The 23,949-nt window shown below is 44.5% G+C and overlaps 1 protein-coding gene across 1 annotated transcript in view; it reads left to right on the forward strand.

Annotated features, from left to right (window-relative positions):
* PTPRM (protein tyrosine phosphatase receptor type M) overlaps positions 1 to 23,949 on the forward strand; it is a 777,217-nt gene that overhangs the window by 718,825 nt on the left and 34,443 nt on the right. The window contains 1 exon segment of the mRNA XM_080821527.1: positions 5,277 to 5,374. Within this exon segment, the coding sequence (XP_080677653.1) occupies positions 5,277 to 5,374 (98 nt within the window).

The following is a 23,949-nucleotide window of genomic DNA, read 5'->3' on the forward strand; positions in this document are numbered from 1 at the left end:
GCCTTTTTTTTTTTTTTTTTTCCCTTTGCGCTCTAGTCCTCCCTGACCTTTCTTGTTGTTGCTGTTCCTTCCAGGCTTGGTGGTGGTCAGAAGGGCCCCTGCATACATTTTCTTCTCAGCAGAGGTCCGTGTAAGCCACTATGTGAGGGAAATGGAATGTATTATTGGTCTGATACTGAAATTTCAAGACCTTACGTTTTAAATGCTTTAGTCCCACACGGGGATGACTGCTGAGAATAACCTTCTTGCCTATTGTAGGAACATCTGTAAGGCACAGGCAAAGCAGCCTCCAGCTCCCACCCAGCCACAAACTGCAGAAATCAGACAGCAGGGCTGTGGGTCACCACGGCTGTGGGTCATTATGGCTGTGGGTCACTACGGCTGTGGGTCGCTGCCGTTGGTCCCTGGAGCAAGGGAGGTTTTTCAGAGTCCATTGTCTGCTGTTATAGATTCCTTGCCTTGGGAGTTGTTTGTCCAGCCTGGGAGCAATCCCCAGTGACCTGTTACTGTCCTCACGGTAACGGCGTTTGCCACACCAGCTTTTGGGAGACTGACATCAGAGGCAGAGGAACACTGAACTCCCCAAATCTCAGCCCTGTGAGGGCGTGGGTGCCAGGGGTAACGGCCTTGCGTCCCAGGTATGTGTCCATAGGCTTCGAGTGGCCAGGGTCTCTCAGATCCCACCAGGAACTGCCAAAATCAAAGGGAGTGGCCACTGGGATCCGCAGAGTCTACCCCGCCCTGGCCTCTGGCACGCTTCTTTGATTTTGTTAGACCTAGATCTCTGAGTCATGATGCATCCGTGTCTCAGGAAATAATTTGAAATATGTTATTCAGTATAATTTGACTAATTTCAAAGAGAAAAGAAAAACAAGATTGACCAATGTTGGCCCTAAAAACCTTAAATTGGGGTGCCTTCCTTTTTCTTTTTCAAACGAGATTTGAATAAGCATTGTTGAAAGTATCTTGCATCATTAGCCCAGAAGACAAGACTCTCGAGTGCCTGCCCCTGGGCAGTTTTCTTGGTGAACCGTGACCAGGTCAGAGAGAAAGTCACACGGTGAGTCAGCGAGGGCTGCTCTCAAATGTGGGAGGCACAGTACCCCACGCAGGGTACTGTGAAGAGAGGAGGAAGACCACAGCAAATCCGCACCAGGGGAGATGGGGACTCAGGTGGTTTTTTTTCTTTTTTTCCCTCCTGGGATCAGCTTAGAATAATCTTTGCATTCAAATTCATTTTCAGATCTTAACCCAAGCTGTTTTAGTTCTTCTGGATAACTGTCCTAATTTTAGCATTGAAAAGAACAATGACCCAATTCATTTTTCTATCCCAGTCTTTTCTTTTTTTGTCTAACTTTTCTATCCTAATTGTTTTTTTAGTCTATTCCAATCTTTTTTTTTTAACGTCAGCAGACAAGAAAATTATCAAGACTACCATTTATATCATCAACCAAGTGAGCCCCTGATGCTTATAAATGCCCTTTGTTTTCAAGATAACCCATATGTAGTTAGGTAAACATTAAAAACTACAACAAAAACAGCCCTGTCATCTTAACTGCCTCAGCTCCTTGGCCAGCTGGTGTAGCCGTGTTCCTCGCCATTTGATGCGTGAAGTTCCTTCTAAGTCAGAGAGAAATGGGATTCCTGGATTCAAATTGCTGGTATATAAAGTTAGACTAGTCAGTAGATTCAAAACAAACAAATCTTGGGTGTTCTGCGTTACATCTGCATATGAGACCACCTGAGAGAATGGAAGGTGGAGCCAAATGTTCCCGATGCTGTGGGTGTGGGGTTCTGATATGCAGACACACCCAGACCTCACCTCACCCCAGCCCAATTAAAGCAGTCTTTGGGGTTAGGATCTCAGAATTTTTTTTTATTTTATTTTATTTAAATTCAATTAAGTAACATTAGTGTATTATTAGTCTCAGAGGTACAGGCCTGTGATTCATCTGTCTCGTATAAAACCCAGTGCTCATCACATCACGTGCCCTCCTTAATGTCCATCACCCAGTTACCCCATCTCACCACCCACCGCCCCTCCAGCAACCCTCAGTTTGTTTCCTAAAGAAACAAGAGTCTCTTATGGTTTGTTCCCCTCTCTGGTTTAATCTTATTTTATCTTTCCCTCCCTTCTCCTATGATCCTCTGTTTTGTTTCTTAAATTCCACATACAAGTGAAATCAGATGGTGTTTGTCTTTCTCTGACTGACTTATTTCGCTTAGCATATGCAAGCTAGTACAGCCACTCTGGAAAAGAGTTAAACATATTGATACAGCCCAGCAGTTGCACTACTAGGTATTTACCCAAAGGATACAAACATAGTGATTAGGGGCCTCTGGGTGACTCAGTCAGTTAAGTGGCTGCTTTCGGCTCGGGTCGTGATCCCAGGGTCCTGGGATCGACCCCCGTATCAGGCTCCCTGCTCAGTGGAAAGCCTGCTTCTCCCTCTCTCTCTGCCTGTTGCTCTGCCTACTTGTGTTCTCTCTATCTCTCTGTCAAATAAATGGATAAAATCTTAAAAAAAAAATAGTGATTCAAAGGGGCACCTGCACCTCAGTGTTTATAGCAGCAATGTCCACAATAGCCAAACTACGGAAAGAGCCCAGATATCCATTGACAGATGAGTGGCTAAAGAAGATGTGGTGTATATATACAATGGAATATTACTCAGCCATCAAAAAGAATGCTAGCTTGCCATTTGCAGTGATGTGGGTGGAACAAGGGGATCTCAGAACTTTTTAAAAAGCTACACAATAATTGTAATATGCAACCAGAGTTGAGAACCAGGGCCCTCGGTAGAGAACAGTTACTGGAGGCCAGGATGGCATTCTGGTTCCCTAGGGAAATAAGCTGAGCTGAGATACAAAGCCTCGAGTCCAGGAAACAGAGGAGTAACTTACTTAATAGTTGGAAGCAGTTCCGTCATAGTGCTCTGAGGCCTGCATGATGGTCACTCTCATTCTGAAGAGACCCTTGCAAAAGATGTCCCCCCTTCAATGAATTGGCAAGTAGTAAAACCAACGTACTTTCCAGCTTCTACTGATCATCTCCAAAATATCCATCAAGGAGGGGATTTATACAAATATGATATATTAATATTATTTAATACCTAGACATATTTTAATAATAAATAATACAGTCTATAAGTAGGCATACAGACTAATTCATTTATTCCTTGAGCTCCTGCCATGTCCCAGGTAGTCTATAAGGTGCCACAGAAAGTCCAGTAAACTGTAACAGCTGTGTTTCCCTCTAGGGAAAACTGAAATGAAGTAAACACAAGGGAGTCTAAAACTCAGAAAGTGTAAGTGAGCTGCCGGTGGGAACTTGCCCAGAGCCTGGAATGTCTCTGGGGTGACTCCTGTCAGGCACCGAAGGGAGAAGTATCTTCTCTTCCTCAGGCACACGCCTTCCATGATCCTGGAGTATCTAATTCATCTCCTATAGCCATTGTCATCAGAACTATTTCTGGAACTTTCAGAGTAGGCGGTACAGGTCTGTGGATCTAGAAAAGGAAGCAGAAAGTGTCTGGGCCACCCCTTTGTTTGGGGGTTGTGCTGGGAAGACTATCTGTTTACACAAAGATAGACTCGGTCATTTTTTTTCCTTGTGAATAAGTGACAAGCTGTTCAGTACACAGTGAATGTTCCTATCCACAAGCTAGAAAGGTAGTGATGGAGAAGATCCAATGTTTACCTGTCCCCTCTGTAACCTTTGATTGAAGTCATCGAGATCTTCAGCCCATACATCAGGAGAATGGCACGACCACGCCAAGGGACATGGGCTGAAATGGCAGACCCAGCTTCATGAGAGGGGGCGTGCAGGGTCCCGCAAAGGGACGAGCTGCAGAGAGATCAGGAGGTGGAGCCAGTTTTCTTGGGAAAGGTGAGAGTGGGGTCAGAGCAGCAAGGAGGAACGATAGAAGCTTCCATTGTGGACAGAAGGGAAGGAGGTTTTGATGGTGAAGTAGGAAAAGAAGAATTACACAAGAGCCAGCGGATAATTGGTCAAGAGGAACGGAAGGTGACTGAAGGGGGCCCCTGGGTGTGCCACCGTGGCTCGGCATCCAAACCTTAGCCAAGGAGGGACCACTCATAAATACCTTTAAACACACCTTGTGTTTGTTCTAATGCTCCACTGTTTATAAAACGCCTGAGTATGCGTTAACTCCAGGGATCCTCAGAATAACCCTGAGAAACGTTATTGAGATCAGTATGTAGATAAAGAAAGATGGTGACACTGAAGCTCACAGTGACTGCCTTGTCCAAAATCACACAGCCAGTTAAGAGACAGAGGCACATCTCAAACCCAAATATCGGAGCTTCATATCCAGTCATCTGCAGTGTCAAGATCCTACGGTACGATTGGGTCCTGGTCCCGGCATGTGCCTGAACAGTCGTGTGATTCCACACGTACCATGGGACTCTCGTACCTTTGAAGTTATACTCCTCTCATTTCCTTGCATTTCTGCTTGTCTTATAAAGACTTCTACTGTGACACTTACACCCTCAAATACGCATGAGCATAAGGTAGAGATTAGGGTTTTTACAAATCTGGATTCAAAGAAATTGTGTATTCCAACTTCCTGTACCTAGTACCTATAGACATGGCATTTTGTAATGCCTGTCTCCCCTTTTTCTTCCCAGTCCATAAGAATGGCTTTTGAATGCTCAAGAGCTGAGCCCAAGCTGCTGATCATGTTCAGGGACAGGAAGTACAGCTGCTTAAAAATCTAACTTCTCTCTCACTTTTGGAAGTTAGATAGGAAAAAAGGAGGGGGGGAGGTTAATCTGACAGCACAGAAAAAGAAAAATATTAGAAACAAGAAAAGGCCATTTTTCCTATAGAGGCTCATTTCTTTCTATCTACCACTTCCCTGGGATATCTGCCAGTTGTTAGCAGGAAGAGTAATGCTACCCATTTTTTAAAATTTCACTCTTGAGTATTATGGAGATAAATAGCTAAATGATGGAGAAATAACTTTCTTTCACAGCAGTAGTTTAAGAGGGGTAGAAAGAGCTCGAATGCAGATATGTTTGATGACATGAGAAAATTCAACCATGAATGAAAAATTCAGTATTTCTATAGGTGCTATTTCAGAAAGAGTCCCCATTTGCATCCACACTAGAAAGGAGAACCACGTCCACCCATAAAAGTGAGGGGACTGCCAGTGGGTATGCATCAGTTTATTTGCAAGCCCCAGAAATTTTCCAATTGCAAACTTGCGAAATTTAAAAAAAAAAAAAAAAGCCCGTGTTCTGTTTTGCTGCAGGCCCAATGCAGGAGACCATCTATGACTTCTGGAGGATGGTGTGGCATGAAAACACCGCAAGCATCATCATGGTCACCAACCTCGTGGAAGTGGGAAGGGTGAGTCGGCTCTCCACCTACACGGCTGCATATTCCTTGCTCGGTTGGTAACACGAAGTAAGGCAAATAGGGGCTTTCGAAGTATCGTGTGTGCTCCAGAAATCATGAACTACTGCACCACCTCCTCTCGCTTGCTGCACTCGCTTATAAATTATCAGTAAACATAGACTGAATTGCTTTCATTTGTTGCGATAGCAACAGACAGGAAAGGCACTCAAGATTTAAAAGCAGTTGTTATCTGGCTATATTGAGCACACAAAAACACCTCCGAGCATGAACACTTGTTGTTGGGTGTCAAAACTCAATGGGCGTTGCATTGCATGCAACTGCGTTCCCTAACTCGGGAAAATTGACTCCGGAAACCGTATACAGCACTGGGTGTTGTCGTTACTGGGCATTCCCGCATCTCCTCTGGCTTCCTTTTTCCTTTCCTGGTCCTCTGTTTCTTAACCTGTAAAACAGAGATCACCCTCTGCTCCCAAAGTCTTGTGTTACTTTATCTGGAGGGACTGGTCATGAGAGCTAGTTTTGTTTAACCAGGAAATGCTTACATAGTTATGACCTTGGAAGTGGTAGGATTATTTCCAAAGTGGAATTCAAAAATGAGAAAATACACAGGGTGCAGTGGCTTGATTTTATAGTAGGGTTCATGGCTCTGCTCCACTCAAGAAGCCATTATTCTTAGAGAAGGTTGACCTTGTGAGATTGACCCTTAGCAGCAAGGGCAGTCTGGAGATTAGCCTAGAAGCGAAATGGGGGCAGACACCATCCAGGGGTTGTTTCTTACGATTCTCAGTCAGCCTTAAAAAATGAGGAAATCCTGCCATTTACAACAACGTGGATGAATCTGGAGGACGTCATGCTAAGTGAAGTAAGCCAGTCACAGATGATTCTACTTAAATGAATTTTCCAAAATAGTCACATTCGTAGAAGCAGAGAATACTGTGGTAGTTGCCAAGGATTGGGAGGAGGGAGAAATGGGGAGTTGATGTTTAGTGGGTACAAAGTTTCAGTTACACTAGATGAATAAGTTCTGGAGATCTGCTGGTGGAAAATAGTTAACAATATGGTTTTGTGCACTTAATTTTTTAGGAGGGTACATCTCATGTTAAGTGTTCTTACAAAAAAATGAAACAACAAAGGGACACAGGAAACTTGGGGGGGGGTGTTGGATATGTCTATTACGTTGATTATAGTGGTGCCATCAGGACGTCCGCATGTGTCCAAACTCACCAAGCATACACATGAAACACTGTATGTTGTAACTGTTTATCAATTATATGTCAATAAAGCGGTTTCCAGAAAAGGATTTTCAGAAGTATCTAGAGGTGCAACTCAAGAAGAGAGACATTAAGAAATGGGAGATACTTATAATTTTAGCAAAAATGACAAACTAAATAATCCGAAAACCCTCCTCCTACGAACATCTAGAAATTCTAGATAAAATATAAATATGTGTTTTAATATATTTGTATGTAATACATGTGTAAATCACATGTAACTGTAAATATGTATGTTTAAAATGTTCTGCTTAGCTGTCAAAAAAGGAGACTACTAGAAACCAGAAGAATGAGGACCAGACAGAGAGCGGACACAGCTGCTGTCCTCTAGAAGCTGGGCAGGTGGGGAGGATCAGTCTTGGAGGGAGTGGGGGAGTGGTCCTCCACCTTCGCAATATTGGATCTTGGGTTTTACAGCTTGCTGAGAAAGGAGATAGGCCTGTGCAGGATTAGGAATTTGAACTGAGGCCGCCACAGGAAACCTAAGCCCATAAAAGGTAGACACTCAGAGAAAGGACTGTCTGGGGAGAGGAGGAGGGAGGTACAAGGGGGAAGCCAGCCGAGCACCAGACCTGGGAAGTGAAAAGGAGGCAGATCAGTCTTCACTGAGGATTTGGGTGAAAAAGCACTTCCACCAACCCATAGGTCAAAGTAAAATACCCTGATATAAATCAGAACAGAGTTCGAACCGTGAATAAAGGAAGTATCAGAGAGTAAACTTATAGGATGCAAATCAAATAGTACATAAAAGGATGTATATGTTTTTAAATGTTGTTAGAAAAAGAGAGAGACTGAGCATCTAACTCAAGAAGATATGTGAAGAACAGAATACAACTAAAGAAAAGAGGAAATAATAAATAGAAGAGTAGATAATTGTCAAATAAGAAGCAAAGAAACAATAATAAAAAATCAACAGAATCACAAAGGCTTTGTGAAGAGATTCATGAAATAGACATCTGGCAATCTGAAGTAAAAAATAGGAAGTCAGAAGCTCTCAATATTTGGAAGAGGATAAAGATTCTTTTATCATAATAGATAATATGAAAAACTAACAATAAGTTTGAAAATTGACATAAATTAGGTAAGTTTCTTAACAAATTTATGATTTTCCAAAACTTACTCAAACGGAAACAGAAATTCTGAATAGACGTTAATTAAAAAGTGAATTATGGTTGAAAACTGACCCATGGAAAAGCACCAGTCCCGGACATATTTACAGATGTATTCTACTAAATATTCAAGGAAGGAAGCCTCCAGATCTTATAAAAAAAATTTTTTTTGAAGAGAAGAGAAGAAACAAGACTACTCCCCCACATTATTTTGGGAAACTAGTGTAACCTTGACATCAAAACCAGACAAGGACATAGGAAAATAGAAAATTATAGGTACCATAAACTGGGCAGAGAGAAATAGACCAACAGGTCAAAAGAGCCCGGATGTTGACTAGGCCATATGTGGAGAAAGCTTGAGCTTCGCAGTCAGTTGAGTTGGGACATTTGGTTTTTCATGCAGACAAAAAAGAAAAAAATCATTAAAAATCCAAAACGAATGCCAAATAAAGACTGAAATAGAGCTTTAAATTAAGCTTTTAAACTATAAATTAAGCTTTAAAACTTTTAGAAGAAAATATGAAGGAAAATATTTCTGACCTTTTAAAAAAAAAAAGTGTTTCAAAGATACCAAATATTTAATATGCTAAGAAAAGAATGGGGACATTTGACCTTATTAAAATGGAAAACTTTCTGTATGATTAAAGATATAAAGTCCTAAGACAATGGGGTAGATACCAGACCAATACATGGAGTATAAAAACTTACAAAGCAATATTTTATGTCCTGAAAGTACAAAAAACTGTTTCTCGTCTTTCAGTTCAGAGCAGGGGAGCTGGCTTAGGCACAGGGTGGCAGGTGCTCACCGGATACCTGGGCTATGGGGATGTCATGGCACCTGCTTCATAGGGTTCTTGTGAACATTAAGTTAATTTCTATGCATCAGGTAGTTAGAGAAGTTCCCAGCCCGTTCTGAGAACTTCATAAATACAGGTATTAGTGTCACCCTTATCTTTCCACCAACAAACCTAAAACCTACAGTGATGTCTATAATTACCTTCTCCACCCCATTCTTTTGCTATGAAAGCAATGACTCCTGCAAAAAAAAAAAAAAAAGTTCAACGTCACCGGAATTTTTGATCTCTGCCTTCTGGGCACTCAGTAGCTGCCCAGTGAAACGAATGAAGGAGATTTCTTCCAACTTAGCATCAGCAATTAGCCTATGCAAGGGTAACGTGAAAGAGCTAAGCTAAAATTATCTCTGTTTTAATGTACGTGGGTTTCTTTCCCTGAAATGCACGTGTGATGGATTCTCAATCCTTCATTCATTTCACAAATACCTGATGACTGCCCGTATATGATAAGGAGAGAGATTTCTGGAGACTGCTGGTACAGTGCCTTATTTCCACCGTGGCCATGCTCCTTAAAAGTTATTCACCACCTCGAATTGTACACATTTGAATTTGCATTTTGAATTGCCTGGCTTTGGGAAAATACAAAATAAAGGCCACGCAGTGGTGGTCTGTTCCTTCCATCAGGACCCACCCCATACAGGGTGGTCAGTGTTGGTTCTTGTAATGGAAACTATTCCTTCGGACAAGTAACCATGGAAATCCCAGCTAAAAGTAGGCAGGGAGGGTGACTAGGTTTCAGGTTTAGCCACAAATGGAAGCCCATAGGCTTAAAGAAACTCAGTAAGTTTAGGTCTGGTAAGCTTATTTAAAAAAAAAAAAAAGAAAGAAAGAAAGAAAAAGATCCTTCCGAATCCTTGCCAGGTTTGTGGGGATGTGGTCAGCTCTGAAGAATTCTCACCTCGTTACCATCAGCAACATGGATGGGTCTGCCTTCAATTAGTAGTGAATTTAATGGCATCTGTCCTTGAAATGCCTGGCTTGATTTCGGGGTTCTGACAAGAGGTCACATTCCCTCCGGGAAAACGCGCTACCCTTTTTCCACGCCACTTCCCATTGTTAATGCCGCACACTTGTTTAGAGATTACCTCCCCATTTTCCATACTTAAAAACAGCAACAACAAACCGCCGAAGAAATCAAGATGACATGGTTTTTAAGGGCAGCCACTACCTACTTAACATGTTTACTGCACATGGTGTGTCCTTCATGAATTAGGCATGAGCTAGGCGGATGCCTGTTTGTTTACCCACACTTGCTGCTGATTCATTAAGTCAGAGCTGGGAACCCGCTTTCCCCTGATTTTTGCCCTGAAGCGCTCTGCATTAGGCGGCTCTAATTGCCGGGGCTGGAGCCACTGGGAAGCCTCCCTGTTGCAGCACCTGGTGCCTAAGACACAAACGCTGCACTTCCCTCCAGCGGGGTCCCCGGTACATCTGCCAGGACCTGTCATTATCTAAGACTTCCTTGTCACCACCGTGCATCCCTTTTCAGCCCATGTGTTCCAGGAAGGGACCCTTGTCAGTTTCCCTGGCACCTGCCGACGGCTGCACACCTGGCATTTAAATTGCTCCGGAATGTGTTGTGATTGTTTTCCCTCTTTAATGAACCCACCTGAGGGACATTGAGCTTTTTATCCAGTCGCCTGTTTCCCAGGCATTCCCATTTACACCGTTTGTGTGGAGATTCAGGAACTCTGTTGTGTTGTTGTACTAATCCATCTGCCAAAAATCTTATAACCAAATCTGCAGGACTCCCAAAGGAGATTTTTGTGCTGGTAATTTAAGCTAATGATTTCTAAACATATTTAGTCAGTTTTGTGAAGACCTCATTAGAATGTGACTGTTTATTAAAAATCCAAATGAGGTCTCATAGTCATATAGGAGAATTATTTTTGAGCTGCTCTGAAGAGTTCTGATAACAGGTGATAAAGTGGTTTGGAGAGAAGAGAAGCCCAAACCAGAGACGTTAACTTCAGTCAATGGAGAGGATGCATGGAACTACGAGAATGGATGCTTTAAAGATTATTATCAACCCAAAGAGGTTGACTTGGGATTCCTTTCACATTTGTTACTAAAAGAGTAACAGAGAAAGAAGCTTAAGATGAACACTAAATGTCAGAATTAACTCTCTAATTCACATGCAAGGAAGGTATATTAAGATTCCAAGTGCCCCTGTCACATACAACAGAGGACATCCGCTTCTCTCCAGAAGCCACCAGATCCAGGATCAATGGAAGAAGCAAGAGAGACACAAGATTGCCCCTTTATAAAATGTGGAAGTAATGCTTGTTAGGAGGAATAACCTAGGTAATGCCTAAAAGTGCAAAATAACAATAATATTTGTAAAAAATCTCTTGAGTTCTTGTAAGAAATCAAACTCGTACCTGACAGGGAAGAGACAAATTCTTTTTATAGACATTAAGAAAGTTTCTCTGTCTTGAACTCTCATCATTGCCTTTTATAGATCCTTTTTAACGAACTGGATATTTAAGATTGATGTTTTGTGACCTGCATAATTACAGCATTAGCCTTTGATTAATTTATACTAATTCAACAAGCATTTCTCACCATTTTGATACCAGCAGCCATTTCAGTGACCCTATTAAATGAAGCTGATTCAAGCCATACCTCCCTCCATAACGTTCACACAAAACTAGGGGGAAAAAGAGTGAAGTCGGCACTCTAAACTATGATGATTCCCACCGAGGCACTGCCACACTTCACAGCACCTGCCACCAGCATGTCACCCCGGAAGCCAGGCACTCATTGGTACTGAGCGCTCAGCAGTAGGAGAGGGACCCTCGATGGGCCCTTCCATGCCAGCCAGCTCTTCCAGGAAGGATGACTTCTTAGATGCCCCAATGAACCTTTGAGAATTCCTCTGCCCAAAGGTTTTCTCAGCTCCCCTCTTTAAAATGTTAGAAAACTAACAAAAGAGCCCAATTTGTTTTATTCACAAATTAACTCAAAAGTAAGCCTTCTACTCCCCTTCCAGCATGATGTCTCCAAAATGTAATGATATACTTACTGTATCCCTGGCACTGAGAAATACAGAGATGTTTATGATACACTTGTCCTCAAGGAACATGAAAATGGTAATAGAGAACCATTTAAGCACTGAACTATAATATGAGTCACAAGGCTGATAGCACCCGTGCAGGGCTAATTCTGCCTGAGGAAGCATAGGAGATATCAAGGAGAACACAGTGAGGAGCTGCGTCTGTCTGGGAGAAACAGAGCCATAACCAATGTAGGAAAAAACCAGAGAAAGGGAGCAAGGGCCAGATGGGAAATAGTGAGTGGTCTGATACAGCTGTGAGAGCTACTGGGTGTGGGCAGCTAACTGAGGCTGGAAGGCTAGCTGTGGGCTCCTGAGGAAATGGCAAAGGTAGATGCAGGGAGTGGTAGTGTGTTTGTTGTAATGGAAGGTATCAAGCTGGTAAATCACATGTTCTAATTAGTGTTGTTGCAAGGCAGTTCTAGCAGCCACTGCAGAAAGAGTTAGAAAGGTGACAGAAGCCATGGAGTCAGAGTAAGACTGTCAGGGAGAGATGACTTGGACTTGAGTTGTTGCAGAGGTGTTGGGAATTTATGGGAGACACACAGTTTGGGTGTTATCTGGGATGCTAATAAGGGAAAAGAACTGAAATATGAACAAGGTTTCTACCATTATGACTTGGATTGATGTGAAGATTATTAACTAAGGAAGAATAACCCTTCTCTCTACCCGCCCCCTCCAAAAAAAAAAAAAAAAGCCAGATTAAGAAGAAATCAACATGATTCATTTGATTCATTCTGGGCATGCTGAGTTTGAGACACTGAATAAACAATGTGGGTTTTTCCAGAAAGCTCTGGACGGATACATGAGCTGAAGACACAGAGACTATGAAATGTGTGATTCTCCCTTCGTTTTCTGAGCATCTACTATATGCTAGGCTTTGGTCTAGACTGGGAATAGCAAGATGAAAAGATATGACATGATCTAAGGGACAGGCAGACAAAAAAGTTACAATGCAAAGTGATAACCACTATGACAGAAACACAGCATTTGTGGGGCGGGGGGGGAAACAGAGAGAGAAAGAAGAGAAGTGAAGACAGAGCACCAGAGATTATCTATTTAGGGGCAGACAGGAAAGAGGAGCTCAGAATGGAGACTGAAAATGGTGTACAAGAGAAATAAGTCACCTCACTATGAGATCCCAGAATCCTGAGTAAGAGATGATAAAGTTTCAATGAGGAGAGGGTAAGCAGTGTTGACAAAAGCTGCAGAGAGGTCTGGTACCTCAGGGGCAAGATAGGTAAACAGCAGAATGTATTGAGCACCTACTCTGTGCCAAGCACTCTACTAAATGATGGGCAAGCCTTATGTCTTTTAGTTACCGTGGTCACCCTCTAAGATACATACAAAGATTTCTGTTTTCAAAGTTAGCAAATTACGGCTCAGTGAGGTTAAATAATTTGGCCAAGGGCACAGAGCTGGAATGTCTAAAATGTTTTGTTCCAAAGCCCATGTTCTCTCCACAGTTCCACAGGTCATCCCCCCAGCACTGTCTTTGGTACACACCAGGTTTCGGTAGCATGATAACTATGAATGCAGTGGCTGTGGAACAGTGGCTCTGTGGGTGGTAAGGCCACTAGAGTAGCTTGTTCTTGGAGAAGCAAATCAAAGGAAAGAGACAGAGCAGTACCTAGAGCTGAGCAAAGCTCGGGGTATGATCACAGTCGGGGGTGTGTGGGGCTGAGTGTGTGGGTGGTGGTGATGGTTGGGGAGTCTGAAGAGAAGACGCAATTGGGAGCAAAGATTGAAGGGGCAAGAAAAGAAAGGGGCAAGGGGACAGGAAGGTCCCAGACAAGGTGGGAAGGCATTCCTTCAGGGAATGAGCCAGGGCTGTATGCCCATCAGTGTGTCTAGGCACAGGAGGCTGCAGCTATGAAGATAAATTAAGCGTGTCCACAGGAGTGGGGAAGCAAGCGAGGTGACTCAAGTCTATGACAGAGGGTTCAGAATGCTGTGGTGGTTCCTACAAGGCCCCTCATTAGCCTGGGAGCTGAGGTTGGACGGGTTTCTCTGTAGATGCTTCCCAGAGGAGGTGGTGGATGGGGCCGAGTATGCAGGGGCAGCTGGGATTCAATCAGCAAAGAAGGCAGAGGGAACCACGGGTCCCCTAAAGGAAACCGCAGAAATGTGTTCAAAATGAACATGGAGCAAACGAATGCTTTATCGAGGAGAGGATATGTACACTGAAGGACTGAGGGACAGAGCGACACGGAGAAGGGGACACAGAGGAGATGCTGCAGAAGGAGCAGCTGTAATCTAAAGGCAGAAAAACAGCCACTGGATGTAACAAGGAAAAGGTCCTTGGTGACCTCCTGCCTGAGTAGTTTCCGAGAGATGACCCATCAGGGTCCTTTGACGGCGTCTGACAGAAATCAGTTCAGGCTAATTTAAGCCAAAGGGAAATCTCCTGCAAGAAGGTTCGGAGCTCAGCATGTTGATGAGAAGAAGAAGGCTTGCAAACAGGGGGAAAGGTAGTGTCCGGAGGGCCAGTGAGTGGAGGGACGTCATAGCCAGTCTGGTCAAGGTTCTGGTACGGAGAGAACATGTGCTGACAACTTCGGGGTCATTTTCACTGTGCTCAGGGTTCCAGTAATGGGGGCAGGGCATCTAACTCCTCTAGGCTGGTACATAGGCTCATCCCTTGCTGTCCAGGACCCCGAAATGACAAGCCACCCCATGGGAAAAAAGGAGCTCCCCAAGAGGACGTCAAGAATACATTAGGGAGGTTGAGTGACCAAATAACATGTATTCGCAAGAGACGGGGAGGGCTGAAGGCAGTCTGCGGGGTCAAGGCCAGAGTAGAAAATGGGACATACAGACTGAGTTTAAACTTGGCAGAAGCTTAGCTGAGAAGGGAAGAGGAAGAAACATGGCAGCCGACAGAGGGGCATTGACAGTCAAAGGATGTTCTATAGGTGGAAGACCTTTGAAAATTGTATGTGTCGAAAAAAGGATCAAGAAAGAGAGAGAATTTGAACATTAGCAAATGGACAGCCAAGGGAGATTTTCCCCCGAGGGACAGGAGGAAGGGGATGCAGAGTGCTGGTCTTCAGTTCAGCCTTAGGAGGGGTGACATCTCGTCCTCTGAGCCAGGAGAACAGAAACAGATGACGACGCATTTAAATAAATGGAACCAGAAGATTAACAATCACCTTGGAGTCGCACCCTCTCCTGATAACTTTCGTTTTCCCCCGTGATGGTACAAGCAAGGCCGCGGGCTGAAAGACTTGAGGAGGTTGGGGAAATAGGTATTTTAGGGAGGCCCAAGAACGCAGGGGAAGGGGGTTGGCCTGAGGTCAGAACTGGCATGCTCCTGTCTCAGGAAGAAGGGAAGACTAGGGGAGGGAATAAGCACGATGCGGCTGGCGACAAGAAGGGCCAGGCTGCACGGGGATCCCGGGCCAGCGGAGAGCCAGAGTCCTCCCAGAACTGACGGAAGTGAACGTGAGGGTGTGGGGACGTTTCTCGGGGACTAAACCAACCGGGTCTCACTGCCCAGCCTTAGTTTACGCATCCTCGAAACGAAGGGATGTGGGCCCGATGAGCTCTAAAATTCCGTGTTTGTATGAAGTATATTTGTATGTTTATTGTTTATGTTCTGGCGCCGAGATCTGTTTGAAAAACAGATAGGTCTGCAGCTGAGCTCTACTCTAATGCCCGTGGCCTTGGCATCTGCCTGGCACTCACTGTGTCCGCTCTGAACACCCACAGCGGGAGGAAAGTACGGAGTCTGGATTTTCAAAAGGGAATGATTCAGGAAAAAAGACTGGAGTGTCGCTTCCTCAGGAGAGAGCTGTCCACTCCTATTTCTTCCGCACTATGATACACGAATTTTGTAGATCTAGAGAGGAATATTGCAGTGTGACTCGGTACCGATGAGACAGATTCTGTTGGTGTTCTATCTATATTTCATTTATGCGGACCGTAGAAGATGCTCAGTCTATAATTTATGAATTTTCTTTTCAAAATGATCTAATCGGGCTACAGTCAATTATTATTTTGAGAGAGGGTATTCTTTGCAAAAGGTCTCAGAATTGCCTATCACAATCCCCTGGTTTATCAAGGGACACAATCGAACAATCTTATTTCTGATCAGTGGTACCACCTCTGTCCCCTGTGTGCAGCAGGAAAGGGGCTTGGGCTGCGGGCGGGGGGAGTGACCCCTCCAGAGAACTCTTGCAAGCATTTAATAAAGATATCTCCGCACACCCCATCATGGCCTGTGTAGCTGCAAATGTGACTTTTACATCTGGAAGACTGTCTCCTGGTGCATAGAAATAATTATTTTGCTCCCCCCCAAGTCCGTTAGAGAAGCAGCATGTTACTTAATGTCCATCAATCCTATCTGGGTAGCAAATCTATGTAATTGAAAGGTAAACTGGTATAAAGGTCCTGGGGAAATGGGCACGATTGTCAAACAAACTCATTCCACTAAGAAACACTTCATTGACTACTAAATTGGGGGACGATGTTGAAAAACGTGAGATGAAGGAAAACAAATACTATCAGAACGAAGCGAGGAGAAAACCACAGAACTTTATTCTCCAGTCTTACTGAAGGCTTTAGATTACGAAGTACTGCATTTTAAGGCTTAAAGTCATGAGGTTTCTTATGTAAAATTGATACCTACAAAGCTAACCCTAATTTCTGAAAATCTTATTCTGGATAGTGTTCCTATAAATCTGTGTTTGTGTGAGAGAGTGTGTGCGTATGTGTGTGTGTATGTGTGTCCATACCTGCATTTTTTGAAAGGAGAGCTATTCCCCTGCCTCACATTTGCTCACATGGGTAACTAGACTAGACTACTCTTTCACAATTTTAACAATCCCTGCACCTCATAAAAGGTTCTTCCCATATATACTCACCATACACACACACACACACACACACACACACACACTCCCTTGCTCACACATCCTTCCCTCAGTTTCAGAAATGCTCTCTGCCTTGTTGGGAACAGCCAACTGCTTTTTGTTCCAAGCCCAGACCCTTGTGTCTTTCTTCTGGATTCTGTATGAATTGTCACCGTGCATTAATGAACTTCCCATGGGGAGGACAGAATCAGTCTTCTATCTGCTTCACATACCTGTTTCCCTGCCATTGTCTGCACAGAAACCTTAACCCCTCAGAGTCTTTGTTTGTCTCTCCTGTGGTCCCTCTGCTGCACGTGCAACTCCTTACCGTGAGGTATCGGGTGACCTCTTCACCTGCTAGAAGGGAAGGGCCAGGAAGACAGAAGGGAGGATCCCTGCCTTGAAGACATTTACAATCCAGTATTAGAGGCATGACACACAGTGTATACCAGAAGGGGCAAAACACACTTGGGTACCATTATGCCCTCCCCCCTGCAAGAAGACAGGCCCCTGTGAGCAAAGACCAGCTTATCTCCCTGTGAATCCCGAAGGGCTGGACAGATAGAAAGTGTTGAAAATTAGTCAATAAGTGTTTTTTGAAGAAGTAGAAGAGGGAATATATAAGCTAGTGCAGAATAACTTATTTGATACAAGGGGAATCTCTGTTGGCTGCCCTCCTTCCCTCGCTGTCTTCCGTGTTGGGAGAATAGGCTGAAATCCAGAGTCACCCATTTTTGTACAACGAGGTCCTTGTGGGTGTGAATGGGGTTCACTGCAGTTCTGGTGGCTAGGACAGAAATAAATCTACATTTAGCCTACCTAATTAACCCTTTTGTATTCATTCTTAGCAGTTCAGCCTAACCCATTATGTCCCTTAAAAAAAAAAAAAGGCTAAATGATTTTTTTTTTTTTTAACCTAATGGACGATGAGTTGTAAATTAGGCTTTGGGTCCAGTTCTTCACCTGCTAGGAGTCCTCTGACGCTTTCCTATCAGCCATCTCTGATCCTCCCATCATGCCGGGTATTGTGGATCAAAGCAAATTTTCAGGTCTGAATAGCACGTGTCTCTGGGCACACGCCGTCCTGGCTCCCTGGGTAACTACGAGCGCCACGCGGGTCAGCTCTTTGGCATGCTCCGGCAGACCCCATGGAGATGATGGTCTGGGCGTGCTGGCGTTCCCGGTCACCGCCTTCGAGCCCTGTCGCTCACTGTGTTGCCACAACCGACTGGCCCTGGAAAATCTCACACTCGTCTGTGTCTGGTCTTCCTGAAGAGTCACTCCTTTCCTGGCCTGGCCTTGGACCCTCTCTCGTCTCACCCTCTTCCCATGAACTTGACTGCCCGTTATCTAGGTGGTCACCTGCCTTCGTGTGTGAGGGTACTGGGGTTGGCCTGCTTGAGCAGCATATGTCCAGGGCACCGGGGACCAGGGCCTCCTAGCCTGAGAGTTTTCTAGCACAGCCCCAGTCACGTGGGTACCTGCGTGGGCAGGAAACAGCTGTAGTTTCTTGGCAGGATAATTGGACACAATTTTGGATGATCTCAAGCCTGCAGTAGCCCTCCACCTTTGTTCTGCTCACATGAGGCCCCGAAAATTGCTTTTTTTCCCCACTTTGCACACTGCGGTTATATCCTATTCTTTGGTAATTTTTTTTGAAGCCCACAGTAAATGATGTCCCATCTTGAATGCAAGTTTGTTTTTCCCCTTCTCTGCTTTCTAGATCTGCTAACTTCATCTTCTGGGGCTTTGCTCTTCCTTACACTAAAGGCTTGGGGATATCTGGCTGAGTAAATATGTGAGCAAATGCAAGGCACCTTCGGGAGAAGAGGGCCAAATAGTACAGTGAGGGGTTTGCTCACTGTACTCAGCTTCTCTCTTTTGGGGCTTACGTCTCTTCAATTCAGACTGTCTCCTTTGAAATAGAAACGGAACCCTGACCCCTTACAACTCTCAGTGGACAGAGAATTTTTATTCTAGAAAAGCAGGGTACATTCATCTTCTCACCAAAGATAGATTCCTTTATGGATTCTTGTTGTAGGGTAGAGAAGCCAAAATCAGGAGTGAGTTTGTGGGAGTTTCCATCCATTCAACTGGTTGAATCACATACTGCCCCTACTCAGGGTGACTTATATGACGCTCATTCAGGCATTAGGTAGGTCATCTATCCATGTCCCTAAATTCTTCAAATTCTCTTGCTCTGTTTAGCAATTCCTTTGATAACCTAAGGAGGAGGACAGAGGAAGAGGCCAGTGACTCATGTACATTCTTCTTTTGTGCTTCCTTAACCCCTGGAGTCATTGACCTGCCCAAAGAGATTCATTGGAACAGGACTATCTCACGGGAATTTAGCCAAGATCTGTGTTTCTGAAATTAAAGCTGATTGTCTTCCCAATCCTGGCATCGACCATAGAGTGTGAGCTGTTGTAATCAATAGAGCACGAGGTGAGCTACATCTTCTGAACCACAGGGGTGCTAGCCCAATGGTAAGGGGGCACAGTGACAACTACCACTGAGGGCTAGTGGAAATTTCTCATATGCCAGCCAATGTGGTGGGTCTTTAGGCCCTCACCATGGCTCTGCAGGGTAAGCATTATGCTATCCTTACCTTCCAGCCAACAAACTGAAGATTTCAGACATTACAAAACTGGCCCAAGGTTATGCAGCTAGCAACTGTCAGCTCACAATTAGAATTCCAGAACCATACTCTTGACCTCTGTGCTCTATGGCTTCCCAAAAAACCTCATTCTAGAGTCATGTATTCAGGATAATTCTCAAACTTGGGATAATCTGAACAGTCATATGACCTACTCTCTTCATCTGCCATTAAGGAAACTGAGAAGCAGAATCTTTCTGTGACTTTCACAAGGTCATATGGCTAGATCATAGTACAGTTAGAATTAACCCCATGCTCTCCTATATGTCAACCAGGCTTTTTCCATTACACCATGCTATGTCATCACCGAATGTGATTGTCTAGAGAGGTTACCTTTTTTACGGGTTGTCCTGAAAAATAGATTTTGTGCCTCTGCCTAGAAAAGTGTGTGTGCGTGTGTGTGTGTGTGTGGTAGGGAGTATGTTTTCAAGAACATTTCTGGTCTATAAATAAGCCAGAGAGGTCATATCCTGGCAGCCTAGGAGAGGCAGGAGGCCAAGTCCCTGAGCTCACCTCTAGGAACTAAGGTATATCCGTTATGGTAATCACCCCATCTGGCTTCTGCAGGCAGTCGGCCACTGTCTACTCTGCAGCAGATGACAGAGATGCCTGACTCATGAACCTGGGCAGTCACCTGCCCCTAGATCCCCCAAGCCCAGCTGACTCATGTCTGCAGCCCCACATCCAGCTTGCCTCTGCCCTTAGCTGCCCATCCCAGCCGGGCAGCTGGCTCGGCCGCAGAGAGCCCCAGGATGGCTCCAGGGATGGCCGGCTCTCTCACAAGGGGACTAGCCCTGCAGAAATCCGTTTCCTGCATTCTCCGCCTCTTCTCCAACACCCACCTTCTATTCCCAACACCATTTCCGCTGTTCTAAAACATAGCACCGAGGTTCAACCAAGACAGTGTCAGAAGGAGATGGAGCATTTGAAACAGGGACTGTTCCTACTGCTGTTTCCCCTCGCCCCCACCACCGCAACAGAGGCTCAGGACCACGCAGGCTTTCTAGAGATGCCCCTGCCAACTTTCTCCATTTAGAATGCCTTCCCTGCCCCCGCCATCCACGGAAACTGCACTTCGTCTTTCTGATCTCATCTGTAATGTGGGCTCCCTTGCGCAGCTTTGAGTCTCCTCCTTTAAAGGTCATATTCTTTCCTCTGACTTCCAATAGCCGTTTGCATTTTGTTAATTTTAGCAAACATTTACTTGTGCCAAGTATGTTCTGTCTAAGAGCTTTAGGAACAAGAATCTAGTTAATCTTCACAAAACGTTATTATTATCCCCATTGTACAAATGGGAAAACAGAACCACAGAGAGCTTAGGTAACATGCGCAAGGTCACACGGCTGAGAAATGAGGCCAAGCTTTGAACCCAAACCTTGTGGCTCCGGGTAACGTGTTCTTGACTACTAACCTTGCCTTTCATTCTGCTCTGAGTTTGATTTGTTGTTTACATTCCTGTCTCCTCACGAGCTTTAGAACCATAGCTCATTCCCCTCTGTATTCCAACAAGGGCTGTCATGATGGGCTTCCCGGCTGTCTGAATGACTGGCAGGACCACCTCGATACAGCTCCCCTCAGCCCAGACACAGGCATGGCCACACTGAAGTCACAACGTGGACCCCTTCAGTTTCCCAGTCTGCCTCTTAATCTCTCCCAGCTTTAGATTGTGTGTTTATAAAGAAGAGATAATACTGTGACCCCCCACAAAATGAGTGTGAGGTGGCATGCAATCTCAGACCATTCTAGGACTTGGGATGATTGTATCCTCCATGTGGTCTAGTCAGAACGGTCTCAGGACTTGGATAAAGTCAACAGATTTAAAACTTTACAAACCTGAAAACTCCTGCGTAAATCTAAATTGTGACCCCAGTGAGAGGAAATACGGATCCTTTTTCTCAAAGATCTATCAGATTTCACGCCAAGAAATGTCTCCTTGGGAGATATATAAATACAAATTCAGAGATAGACTTAGGAAAAGATATAGATACAGATATAATGTTATCATTGCTTAAAAGATTCCCAAAACTCATCTTTCAGAAGGATCTTTAGACCACGCGACACACACTTCCTATTGTCCTCCATGATAGAAAATCTCCCCCTGTGGCAGAAGGACTTACCTTTGGGGAATGGCTACGAGGCAAAGCCAAACCGACTGAATAAGGTGGGAATGAGCCGTCTGAATATGTGTGTTCCTTGGAAGAGCTGATGCTTTCGGATCGAGTTGGGGAGGACTCTTTTCATCCATATGAACTAGAGAGAAAAGTAACAAGACAGATTCTTCAGATGGTCTGAAGATGACCCTCACAATGCCACAAGGGCCATATTAGTCCATCCATTTCTTTGCGGTTGATGAAAGAAATGTTACGGATATGGGTGTGACCTTGTGTGTTATTACAAGAATTATATGTAACATTCATTAATGGGCATGGTTGGAAAACCAGATAGAAACCCAGGAGCTTTGAGGGAGCGGGGGTGTTCAACCAAAGCTTAAAGATGTGAAAGGGGGATTTACTCAGGCTATGGAGTTCTTTTTCCAAATTCAGACTAGTCAGACCTCCAAAAGTTCAGGATTTAGTGCCAGTTTCAAAATTATCTTCAAAAATGTTGCCCAAGGGAGGCCCCAGGGCCAAAGGAAGCAGGTCTGGAACTAAGAACTAGGAAACCTCTTAAAAGTCAGGTACTTAGACAAAGACTTGATCTACATCATGTTGGGTAATCTTTCCAAACTCCCTATGAAATCAGTGCTGTCATCCCATATTATGTAGAAGTAAACTGAGGCTCAGAGAGCGTAAGTCACTGGCTGCAACACCACAAACTAGCAGGAGAAAAGCAAATGCTTGTCCATATGATTCCAAGCAATCTGTATTTGAGGGATATTTAAATGAATGAATGTTTTTATTGTGAGAGCACTGTAAAAAAATTTTTTTTGATTATAATAAATCTGCTCCCTTGGAAACTTGGCTGGCAACTGCTCTTGGCTGGGGATCTTTTTGGTAACTGTGCTTCTAGCAGTGTTCTAGCTCTTGCTATCCCAGATCTCTATCAAAGCTGTACTTGGCTGACCTCGCACACAGCTATTAATAGGACTGTGGTCACTATCTCTTTGGATGGCTCTTGTTTAAAAAAAAAAAAAAAAGTCCATTGAAAAACCTCTTGACAAATCAAAACTCTTAACAGTGAGTTTTTCTTTTCTACACCTTTACAATTGTGTTTATTGGATCACACTATGATGCCCCTAGTTCACGAGCTAACATTTAGTTCCTTAAGCCTTCTTAATTATGAGTTTCTTAGCAAAGTGAGTCCTAGGACCCATACACAGTCCCCATAAATAGACCTTCCCGGTCTGCCCAGGGCTCCTTCCTGCCAGCTGCCAGAGTTGGTGATACAGAAGACCCCAGGAGAAGCACAGCAGGTCATGATCCTGGATTAAAAATGAGCAATGATTTCTGGGGCACCTGGGTGGCTCAGTGGGTTAAAGCCTCTGCCTTCGGCTCAGGTCATGATTCCAGGGTCCTGGGATCGAGCCCCACATCGGACTCTCTGCTCATCAGGGAGCCTGCTTCCTCCTCTCTCTCTGCCTGCTTCTCTGCCTACTTGTGATCTCCATCTGTCAAATAAATAAATTTTTTAAAAAATCTTAAAAAAAAAATGACCAATGATTTCAGAATGTGCTTCTGTTCTTCCCGCTCACCCTCAGCACCCATCATACCCTCTCTCGTTCCTTAAAAGGCAGGGTGGCTAAAATAATTTGCAAAGCTTCCCACTTGGGACCGGATCCTGAAGCCAGACCTGGCAAAACTGAAGAATGTATAAGCCAGACCTGGCAAAACTGAAGAATGTATAATCCTCCTCCCAGAGAGCCTTGGACTGGGACCGGCGCTTGGGTCTGCAGCCTCTCCCTCACACCCATCCAGCTCATTACCTGGAGCAAGTCACTTGCCCTCCCTGTGCCTACCTTTCTTCCGCTTCTTCAATTTAGGACACAAGAAATGGAAGGAATGAAGAGGACAGGACGGAGGCCGGCCGTGGCCCGCACCGGCTCTTTTTCTCCGGCCAGTCGCTTGCCCTCTCTGAGCCACCATGTGCAGCCACAGTTGGAAGAACACAGTGATTCTAAGTGCTGAAACTCAAGCACGGAAGCCTTCTGTGCAACAGTTGCAATGATCTTGAAAATGAGTGTTTGTCAACCAGCTGTCTCTGGGATTCCTCCCAGCTCTATTGGAGAGGGGTCTTTTCTCTGCGGATCGTAGACACCATGTCCTAAATTCTGATGAGAGTTCATCAAACCCTCCAGTGGAAGAATGGATGGCTCCCATGTCCTCCCCATCCCCAGAAAGTGGTTTGCAGGAAAGAAGAGTAAAGCGGTCACTGGAGTTTCTCTTTGATTTGTTTTCCCTTTGGAAACCATGCACACCTGTCAAAGCTTTTCCTTCTTCTCTGAAGAACCCCCCTTCACCTCTCCAGGCCCTTTGTGGACTTCTTGCCCTTGAACCTCTGTGGTCACCTGTAGTCCAGATCACACAATCATCACTTAATAATAAAAAGAAAAGAAGAAATATCCATTTTTTTTAATGAAACATCACTGGAACAAATGCTGTCGATGCAGGATGTCACTTACTACAGTGGTCCCTCTGTAGTCACCTGCCCGAGAGGGCCAGGCTGTGCAGTCGGCTTGCGTTGTGTGAATCCTTACAACTCAGCGTGTGGGCCACAGGCCAGCAGCATCACCTGGGAGCTTGTCTGAAATGCAAATTCCAGGGCCCCACAC

Source organism: Martes martes (genome assembly GCF_963455335.1).
Source record: "Martes martes genome assembly, chromosome: 13".
Classification (NCBI taxonomy): Eukaryota; Metazoa; Chordata; class Mammalia; order Carnivora; family Mustelidae; genus Martes; species Martes martes.